The 11,204-nt window shown below is 46.3% G+C and overlaps 1 protein-coding gene across 1 annotated transcript; it reads left to right on the top strand.

The window, feature by feature from the left end:
* Window positions 1-7: 7 nt before the first annotated feature.
* Window positions 8-9,287, top strand: LOC101649716 (MARVEL domain-containing protein 3; the record flags this gene model as incomplete). Its single annotated transcript, XM_004704563.2, has 3 exons — window positions 8-138; window positions 1,503-1,630; window positions 8,042-9,287. Coding segments are annotated over 3 exons (870 nt in total), but the record flags the coding sequence as incomplete, so codon positions are not given.
* Window positions 9,288-11,204: the final 1,917 nt, after the last annotated feature.

Genomic DNA, 11,204 nt, shown 5'->3' with positions numbered 1-11,204 from the left:
GTCCCGCCCGAGCCGGACGCGGGCTGAACCCCAGGAGCCGAATTGGGACGCGGCCCCGCCCCCCTGGGCCTCGCCCTGGGAAACCCCGGGGCCGCCAGCCGGCAGGAAGCAGGGCTTCGCGCACCGGGGGCCAGACAGGTGAGTGGGGCGCCGGGACCCGACCGGTGAGCGCACCTGGAGGGGCGTGGGCGTGCAAGTGCCTGCTTTGCAGCCGGGCCAAAGAAGCCCGTGCCAAAGGCCATCGTCCCTGAAGGAAGTCAGTTTAAAGTCCCTTTGCCCTTACAGGTGACTGCACGGTGTTCCTTCTTGAGTCGAAGCCAAGAGCAACACCCTTGTTTAGCAGTGGCAGGGTCGGCGGTGGAGTGGGGTGGTCAGGTAAAGAGGAAGGAGGTGTCCGCAATAGGGAAGGAAAGGGGTGGGAAGGAGATTAGGTAGGTGGGGTTAAAATTCCCGCCTTGCACCCCACTTGCTCACGCGATTGCCCCTGGAGCACCACTCGGTGGAAGACTTTGTGAGCCAAGAGAAGGTCTGGGAGGAAGAGGTGCCCTGCCTCCCCCCACCTTGATCACCTTTCCATCTAACATTCCATCAAGTCCCACAAACCTTACTGAATGCTATTCCCCCTGCCAGCTCCGAGTTTACAGAGCAAGACAGAGAAAAACAGGTCCAGGGCTGATGCCCGACTTGGGTGCGTTGACACTTGTCTTTAAGGAGGTATTAGGCTCCATTCTGCTGGTCGACTCCAGGGTTGTGTGCACACAGCTGGGAAGCTGCTATCCTGAGTTTATGTTACGTTATCTGAAACCAACTACAATGACAAAGGGTGTGCCCCGAGAGTCACACACACTAGCTCTTGTTTCCCAACTGTAGCCACTTTGTGTTGCAGCGATGTGACCTGGAAGAATGGACAACTTTTCCTCATAAAACTGGAGACCCAGCCCCTAAAGCTCTCTTCCCCCATTCCCCAAAAGCAAGTTGAGGGGTTACTTTTGTTCACAGCCAGTTAGTGTTCTGAACCAAAAGGCAATGCATTTCTGTCTTTTCTCCATCTAATTGTTGGGCTGAGAGGGGGACTACGTTCAAGTGTTGACAGTGTGGTGTAGGGGACTGCAAGGTCAGCAGTTTAAAACCAATAGCTGCTCCAAGGGAGAAAGATGAGGTTTTTTACTCCCATAAAGAGTTACAGTATTGGAAACACACCGCGGCCGTTCCACTCTGCCCTGTAGGGTCAAAAGGAGTCAGAATTCACTCTATGGCAGCAGTGGGTGGCATGCATGGGAGCCCTGATGGCTCAGGTGTTCAGTGCTTACTTTCAAACCCCAAAGTCCGGGATTGGGGCCCACCAGCTGCTCTGCAGGAGGAAGATGTGGCAGAATGCATTTGTAAAGATTGCAGCCTTGAAACCCCTACGCAAAGAACAGGTCTATTCTGATACTTAGACTCAGAATGGACTGGCAACAACCACAACCATCGCCCACCACGCCTGTGTGTTTTGTTTACAGTGAACTCGCTGCAGGGAGATACGTGCCATCCATTCCCAGGTCTGGTCTAGAGGAAGTGGAATTCTACCAATCAGAGGCCGAGGGACTCCTGGATTGCCACAAATGCAGATACCTGTGCACTGGGAGAGGTGAGCCATTTCGTAGGCAATTGGACCCTTGACCTTCAAGGGGTGGTCTTAGCTGGTGAAGCAAAACATCATGCCAACTTTACCTTTTGGTTCCTAGTAGTTTCGTTTCCACCCCGGTATGCGGCTTCCACACTTCTCAGGTATGCCTGGAGCCTGGTGAGGTTACCCTTGGCCTCTGGGAACCTCCTTCAGGTTTGGGTTTTACATCGATATTTGTGATTATGATGGCAAAGTGGGTTACACATTGGTTGCTAACCAAAAGGCCAGAAGTTCAAACCCACCAGCCACTCCGAGGGAGAAAGATGAGGCTTTCTTCTTCCATAAAGATTACAGCCTTGGGGAAAAGAAAAAAAAAAGATTACAGCCTTGGAAACCCACTGGGCAGTAGTTCTAACTTGTCCTATAGAATCTGAGTTGGAATCAACTTGGTTATAGAATTACAAACCATGACAGCCACTGTTGCCAAAACATGTCTTTTAAACTTTTTTTTACCTGAGACCCAAACCTACTAAGTTCTGGCTCCCACAGGTGTCAGCTCCCCAATGCCCTGTCCTAGCACCAGCAGGCTGGGCTGTGCCAGTAATGAGGACAATCTGGTTTGTCAGGGCAAGCCCTTATTGCACACATGGTCAAATGATACTTTCTCAGCTGCACATGACTAATGGGGAAGCCTCCCAGCCTCAGGGGAGAGAAATCAGAACTCATACTTCAAAGTGTGTATTAAAATGTCTGCACTGATGTGTGCAATTATAGGATTACAAGAGATTTTTATTAAAGGGCTTCGGGCAACCTAGGGACGAGGATCCTCCCTGTAGTTTACATGTTTTAGCCCTACCTCAGTGTCTGTAATTCTCTCAACTCCCCTGGTACGAACAGGCTCAGCTGGAATGGAATAGAACAGAAACAGAACCTGAGCCCTAAGGCCTGAGATGGTTTCCTTAGGTGACCTTCTTTCTACCTTTCTTGGTGATAGAAGGAGCAGAAATGAGCCGTAAGCTGGTGAGCAGCTCTCCCCAGCCAGGGGTCTTTTGCTTGTTGGTTTGTTTTGCTTTCCTCTGTCCTGTGATTGATTGACTAAGAGGTGAGAGCAGCGCTTGATTGAGCTTTGGCTTCTGGCGTTTTGGCATTGAGCCTGCAGGTTGGCTTTCTGAGTCTGACTGGCAGAGATGGTTCAGCAGTGGAAGCTAACAAATAACAGCCCGTACAGAGTTCTCATCGCAGAAACACACAGAATGCTGCCTTGTTTGGAGGGAGCCATCGTTAAACACCACCACTTGTTTCAAGCAGGAGAATATCCGGATAAAGGTCACCAGGATAAATTTTTTTTTTATTTGAGTGTTTTTGTTTTCAAAGATCATATTATTGGGGACCAGAATTTTTGTGTGTGACTTTTCTGTGTTGGTGGAATCATCTCTTTTCCGGTCTCTTGTTAGAGCTACTTTGTCTTGTTCTGCCGCCTCTGACTGGCCTTGTAAAAGTGGGAGGTAGCTGTGGATCTCACTAGCTTCCAGGATAAGACTCTGAAGTGTGGGTGATCGACTCTTAGAAAGCTTGGATCACTGAGGCCAACAGTCAATAGAGAAGGCCCCAATTCACTTTATACCATGGCCCTCAGGTGGTAAAATTGTTAGGGGCTGAGAGTATAGGTCAGACAGAAAGCTCGGGCAGGTGTTACGACGACCCATGGAAGGGAGAGTTACAGAGGAATTCTGTGCTCATTTGTTGTTGGATGAAAGGGGAGAAATGTACCTAGAGAGAAGGTGCATTTCCAGGCTCCGCTCAGTCTCCCAGCTTGCACTTGGCACAGCTTCCTTCCCCTCTTGCTCATCCCTCTTCCTTCAGATCTTTTATGCTCTAATCATGGTGGTCACATTTCAGCTTCCAGCCTTCACTTTAAATGTTTCATTTCTTTTCCTCGCAGGAAAATTGTAGTCTCTCCAGTCAGTGGTGCCTGTGCTGCTTCCTAGCTTTCACATGTAGGTCTAGAGTGCTTTAAGGTTGAATTTCTGAACCAGTTTCCTACTCAGGAACATTTGCTCTGGAGGCGTTGCAACTGCAGTCCACTGGAGACTGGGGAAAACACAAGCTCCCCATTACTAGGGCCCCGTCCCCGGTGGTGCAAATAGTTAGGTGCTTAGCTTGGATGGCAGGGTTGGTAGTTCAAGTCCACCCAGAGGACCCGTTGAAAACTTTCTGTAAGGAGATCAACTCTGAGCTACGTAAGGTGACCTTGGGTTGGAGTACACTCGGTAACAACTGGTCTCCCCACTGCCGAGAGCATTCACACTTCAGCACGTGGGGGCAGTTCAAGGTAGACAGCTGTGGGGGTTTATTTGTCTTTGTCCCTAACTGGCATTTCTCAAGCCGCCTTTTAAAAATACTTCTCTAATACCTTCACTGGACTGAGCTTTCTCCAAGATCTCAAACCAAAATTTGACTTGAAGAGTTCATTCTTTTTTTTAACATTTTATTATTAGGGGCTCATACAACTGTTATCCCAATCCATCCATACATCAATTTTGTAAAGCGCATTTGTACATCGTTTCTCAAAACATTTTCTCTCCACTTAAACCCCCGACATTAGGTCATTTTTCCCCCCTCCCCGCTCCCCCCTCCCTCATGAGCCCTTGATAGTTTATAAATGGGCATTTTGTCATATCTTGCCCTGTCCGACGTCTCCCTTCACCCACTTTTCGGTTGTCTGTCCCCCAGGGAGGAGGTCACACACAGTTCCATGTAATCAGTTCCCTCTTTCCTACCCATTCCCCTTTACCCTCCCTGTTTTGCCACTCACACCACTGGTCCTATAGGGCTCATCCGTCCTGGATTCCCTGTATTTTCAGTTCCTATCTGTACCAGTGTACATCCTCTGGTCTAGCCAGACTTGCAAGATCGAATTCGAGTCATGGTAGTGGGAGCGGGGACGAAACATTTAGGAACTAGAGGAAAGTTGTATTTCTCATTGTTGTTACATCGCACCCTAACTGGCTCGTCTCCTCCCCGCAACCCCTCTGCAAGGGGATCTCCAGTGGCCTACTAATGGGCTTTGGATCTCCACTGCGCACTCCCCCCATCATTCACTATGGTAAGATTTTTTGTTCTGATGATGCCTTATACTTGATCCCTTCGACACCTCGTGGTTGCATAGGCTGGTGTGCTTCTTCCATGTGGGCTTTGTTGCTTCTGAGCTTGATGGCCGCTTGATTACCTTCAAGCCTTTAAGACCCCAGATGCTATACTTTTGTTAACCGGGCACCATCAGCTTTCTTCGCCACATTTGCTTATGCACCCATTTGTCTTCAGTGATCCGTTCAACACCTCGTGATCACACAGGTTGACATGTTGTTCCATGTGGGCTTTGTTGCTTCTGAGCTAGATGGCCGCTTGTTTACCTTCAAGCTTTTAAGACCCCAGACGCTATATCCTTTGATAGCCGGGCACCATCAGCTTTCTTCACCACATTTGCTTATTCACCCGCTTTGTCTTCAGAAGCGTTCATTCTTGACTGAGCAGATGGGGATGATTCTGCCAGTCAGAGCCAGGATGTCAGGAATGGTTCCAAATGACTGCCGGGAGAGAGGGTACTGACTCAGAGCCAACTCCTTCAAGGGGCAGGGAGGACCACTTGTGTACACTGAGGATTGGGAGAGCCTCAGGACTTATTTTTTTAAAAACTAATATATATATTTTTAAAGATAGTTTCCCCCAACTTGTGGTTTCTTTCTGTTTCTACAAAAGGTAAAACAGGAGCAAGGTATGAGCCTATTCCTATCTGTGCAAAATTTAAACTCTCCCATAGAACGAAACACTGGAGAGTGAATATCATTCATGATGTAATAATATAAACTCACTGTGGATCACCTTTTAAGGTGCCTTGGTGGCGCTCCGCTGCTAGCTGAAAGTTGGTGGTTTGAACCCACCCAGTGGCTCTGGGAGAAAGACCTGGTTGCGCTCTTGTCTCATAAAAATTTAAACAAAAACCTCAAATCCACTGCCACTGAGTCAATTCTGACTCATAGTGACCCTACAGGTCGTGTAGAACTGTGCCTGTGGGTTTCTAAGACAAATTCTCTATTGGAGTAGAAGACCTCAGCTTTCTCCTGAGGAGTGGCTGGAGGTTTTGAACTGCTGACCTTGCAGTTCAATGATACTGCAGTTAGTAGCCCAGCACATAACCACTTTATCTTCAGGGCTCTGCTTCATGAAGATTACAGGCTAGAAAACTTCTGGGCAGTTCCACTCAGTCACATGGGGTTGCCATGTGTCAAAATCAACTTGATGGTGCCAATAACATCTTTTAAAATTATGAAGTAGATTCATACGCACTGTATAGAAAAATGGTCACAAAGTACCATTAAGTGAAAAGTAGGTGATTCAATTGTAGATAAGAGTCAGATGCAAAATCTATGGGGTGCGGGTACAACCAGAAGCCCGGAAGAAAAAAGAACATTTCCATAATGGTGATTTTTATTAGTTGGCTCATAGGCGATTTTCACACAATGTTTCTCTATCATCTACATTTTTTCCTGACACTAAACTATGCGTTGCATTTATTATCAAAGGAAACAATGCAGCAATGTGCATTTGGAGGGCAGAATGTGAAGAGAATAACTTGGGAGAGAATCCTTTCCCTGAGCAATCGTGTGACCCAGCTTCATGCAGAGATCAACTGCAACCAGGCACAAAATCTGCCTCTCTAAATGCCAGTGATGTTTACCACCCCAACCCCAAAACCTGTCCACTATGGACAACGTCCAGTCAAAGCATGCAAGTTTTCACTGTGCCTAGGCAAGCAGGCTTGAAGAACTGAGCATGAAAAAAAAGACGAAAAAGCACCTGGGTATGACCGCTCATCTGCAGAAAAGGCCAACCTAGTATACTGCGGAGCTTCACGAGATTTGTGGAAAAATGGAATATTCAACAGGACACATATTTGTTAAATCCTGTCAGACTGCATGTTTGATGTGGATGCATTTTGTTGCTTGTAAATTATATCTCAACAAAGCAGGTGTTGAGAGAAGCGCCCGGCTTTGGTGGGAACCTGGGTCCCTTTCGTTGTCCAACAGAAAGAAGCTGGGGGTCTGGGAAGAAGCCAGCTCTGGGAAAATCCCAAACATATCCCGAGCGTTGTCTTAAGGAAAATTGAAGTAAACAAAGTTACTGAGTTAAAGTCTAAGAATGAAAAACGTTTATTTTCTTTTAATTTACTTTTAATTGTACATTCTTCACATGTACAAGTTAGTGGCCTTGTGATCCTTGTGTTGCATAACCATCACCATTATGTTTTCCGAATGTTTCCACCAAGTTTAACAGAGACTCAGTTCTCCTAAGGAGTGAGTCTTTTCCCCTTCCCTCTTTCTTGCCCCTGGTGACTGCTCATAACCTTAGATCTGTAGATATTTGATATTTCATATAAATAGAAGCATCCAATAATTACCGCTGTGTGACATGTTTTCCTCAGCAATATGTTCTAAAGGCTTATCCATGTTGTAGCATGTATCCGGACTTTGTTCCTCTTTGGCCGAGAGATATTCCATTTTATTAACAGACCACATTTTGCTTCCCCACGTTCATCTGTTGGTGGGCATTATAGGTTGTTCCCATCTTTTGGCTATTGTCAATAGTGCTGCAGTAAATATTGGTGTACACATAACAGTTGATGTTTCTGCTTTCAGTATGTTTAATTTAGTAAGCCTTGTGGTTTTAATTAACTTAATTTTTCATAAGGCATGAGACTCGTAGTTACCATTTTGACGTATACGTCCATGCTTTTTTCTAAGGTCATCATTTGTTAAGCTCAAGGATTTTCCCCCCAAACTAGAAGTTACCTCTGGAAAATTGAAGATGGCTACAAAGCAGGTATCAACAGGAACCCCTTCTTGTTTAGGGGAGAGGGCACATTCTGGCCTTTCCCTCCACACAGGAAGCCTCTCTTCCTGCTGACTTGACTGCTTCCACCATCTACCTGAACCTCTCACCAGACAGGCGGCCTTGCCCTTTTGAGGCTTTCTTTTTTCAGTCCTGAGTATCTCTGGTTCCATCTGGAGACTGGAGTTCCTCACTAGCAGCAAAAACCAGTTAGGCACCAAATCGTTCCCAGGGGACAGCATAAAGAGTTAGTGGTCTGAGCTGGAAGAATCTCTAGTGCTAAGTCACACACACAAAAAGTATCAACCAGAACAGGTGCTTTTGATTCCAACTCCTGGCCACCCTGTGTGTCTGAGTAGCGCTGTGCTCCGTGGGATTTTAGTGGCTGATTTTCAGGAGTAGATTGTCAGGTCTTTCTTACAAGGTGCCTCTGGGCGGATTTGAATTTTAACCTTTGGGTTTACAGCCAAGCTTCACCGTCTGCATCCCTCATCGGGGACTAACTGTCATCACCCCAAACGGTAACACGGCCTTTTTTTGCAGCCTGCTGCCAGCTGCTGGCGGTTCTCCTGAGCGTGCTGATCCTGGCCTGCAGCTCTGTGTCTTACAGTTCCACAGGGGGCTACACGGGCATCACCAGCCTGGGGGGCATTTACTACTACCAGTTCGGAGGGGCTTACAGTGGTTTTGATGGTGCCGATGGAGAGAAAGCCCAGCAGCTGGATGTCCAGTTCTACCAGCTGAAGCTGCCCACAGTCACTGCAGCAATGGCCTACAGCGGAGCCCTCCTGGCCTACAGCTGCCTCCTCATCGCCATGGGTGTCCTGCGGGTCCCATGGCACTGCCCACTGTGCCTGGTGACTGAAGCCTTGCTGGACATGCTGATTGCTGTAGCATACATCCCAGCTTTGTATTTCTATTTCAGCCACCTCTTTGCTGCCTACAACTCCGCTCTGTGTAAAGAGAGGGAAGCACTGTACCAAAGCAAGGGCTACAGCGGCTTCAGCTGCAGTTTCCATGGGGGAGACATAGGAGCCGCCATCTTTGCTGCCCTGGGCATCGTGGCCTTTGCCTTTGGGGCTGTCCTGGCCATCAAGGGTTACCGAAAAGTAAGGAAGTTGAAACACAAGCCAGCAGAAATGATTGAGTTTTAAGGGTTTTTTCCCCAATGTTCTGACAATGGAAGCGATGGCAGTGGCCCCACGCTGCTCTCTTTCACAAGAATACTTCATCGGGGATGTTGCCCACCCTTGAAAGTGACCAGCCAACTGTGCTATGGGGGCAGAGCGCGGTTGCACGGAGCAGCATTCTTCGGTTTCTGTAGTCCTCGGAGCCCACGGCCCACAAGACGAAGACACCTGCTGTGCCAAGGCCCCCTCTTGATGAAACAAAGGGAAATCAAGTGAGGGCGTTTGAAGAACCTTCCCTTCAAAGATTATGAAAAGCACGAGACACTTGTTTTGGCCTGAACTCTCCGTTTCTTCCACTTCCTCAGAACTGTGCCTGGAGGCGGCGAGGGTTTCTGGGGCGATTACTCTTGTAACGTTCAAGTTGGAGGTAGGTGTGGGCTGAGGAAAGAGGAATCAGATTAATTCACTGCAAACGAGCTAGTCTAAGGCCCCTTATAATTGCCTTGAAAGCTCAATAAGTGTTTTGTACCTCTTGTAAATGTACCATTGTACAAAGAATTAAGCCTGGCATCTGGAATTCAGGACCCATCCAGAATAAAAGAATTGAAAATCTTTCCCAATGGAACAGCCTGTTACTTTTGGTCAGACATTAAGTTGTGGCTTTATGAAACATTAAAATATAGTTTTGTGGAAAAAGTAATATGTTCTTTCCTTTTTTATGACGCCAATAACAATATCCAAAGAGAAATCTTAATTTGGAGGTGATGGTTCTCTTTATAGTATGTTTATTATTCCTTTAAATGTGCTTTATCACATTTAAATGAGTTCCATTTAGATTTAGAAAAGGAAATATCTGTGTGTACTTGTACGTGATTAGAAAATGTCTCAAAGAATACGCATTTTGGGAGTATCCTCCCCAGATCTGGGTTGCCCACAACTCAGAGTGACCCTGGAGCACAGAGTAGGTATGTCCCATGGGGCTTTCTAGGCTGTAATCCTAAGAGCAGATTGTCAGTTCTTTACCCTACAAAGCTGCTGAGTGGAGTCAAACCACTGACTTGCCAGTTAGTAGCTCAGCGCTTAACAAGGTGCCGCCAGGGCACCTAAGAGAAGCCCTAAGAAAGCATTTTTTTAGTAGTATTAGTTTTTACTTCTGAAGAGAATGAATTTTTATTCTTCATTTACGTATGACTTGATTGAACATGTGTTTTATTTTGGAAAATTAAAAAACTGATTTGACCTCAGTGTTTCCAGGACCACAGTAACAGTGCAACGACGGAAGTAGATGCAGAAGTCAGTGGAGGGTTAAATGACCAGACACAAAGCAGTCTCGCCAGAAAAAAGTTATTGCCAACACAAATCTCATTCCTGTTTGTCCCTTCCTTTGTAGAAGTAAACCCTGATAACCAGCGGTCAGTCATTGAGGCATGTCTGACTCATGCTGACCACATAGGTCACATCAGAACTCTTGTTTATTTAACTCCACAAAGTTTTCAGTGGCTGGTTGTTCAGGAGTGGATTACCAGGCCTTTCTTCCAAGACAAGTTCTGGTAATTGCCCACTTACTTTTCTCCTCATCCATCCCCACTAACAACATGCTTGGAAATATGTGGGCCTTTTTAATATTGATCACTAAACCAGGCCAGGCCTTAGCAGGCACCTGTGACAGTGTTTTTTTATTATTATTAATCATTTTATTGGGATCTTTGAATCTTACAACAATCCATCATTCAATAGTGTTAAGCACACTTGTATGTTTCCATCAACATTTCCAAAACACTTTCTACTTGAGCATCAGTTTCTCTTTTCATCCCCTCCCTCCCACCCTCATGAATCCTTCATCAATTATCTATTATTTTGTGTTTTTATCCTAAACATATCCAATATCATCTGACCTGGCACAAGACTATCCTCATAAATGGAGTTAGTGGCTCACTGACAAAATCTAGATGTGTTCCATTTCAGTTTAGCAGTCTACCAGATTTGTGTTGCAGATTGGAACTCCACACTTGGCAGGGGAGGTCCCAGAAGGACAAGTTCAGGTTCTAGTATGCCTGTTTCTGTCCTGAAGACGAGATTAGCCTTTGTGTGCTACTGCCATACTTAATTTAGAATGGTGTTTGGGACAACCCACTCATTGTGCTGGAGGGAGAAGGGCCAGTAGTACACAGTGCCTGGGTGGAGAGTAGGCTGTTTGAGTATGGTGTTATTTTCAAATTTTAAATCAGAGGAATATAGTTTCTCAACTCAGAGCTCTTGACTGTGTCCTGTGGATCTCCTAGGAATGCATGTGGGCCCAGCAGGAGATAGGATCAGCAAGCCTGGCAGCTGTGCTGAAGACTTGGAGATACTGCTCTTTAACTTTCAGTTTTTAAATATCATGGGGTTCAGTACGAGGGTGAACTAGAGGACTTCTCTGCTTTCTGGGAAGCCACACTTTTCTTCATAAATTGGTCCCATTTCTGAAGTCTGTTACTAATCCCCCTCCACTCTAAGAATGTTAGTGAGTAGTATCACCATCTACTTGTATAACATTTTACGATTTTTCAAAGTGTTTTTATGTTCTTTCATTTGAG

Source organism: Echinops telfairi, unplaced genomic scaffold (assembly GCF_000313985.2).
Source record: "Echinops telfairi isolate 266 unplaced genomic scaffold, ASM31398v2 ScPeMD7_2291;HRSCAF=2852, whole genome shotgun sequence".
NCBI classification, from domain to species: Eukaryota; Metazoa; Chordata; class Mammalia; order Afrosoricida; family Tenrecidae; genus Echinops; species Echinops telfairi.
Note: the sequence above shows the minus strand (reverse complement) of the source record. Positions and strands in the feature narration are given on the sequence as shown.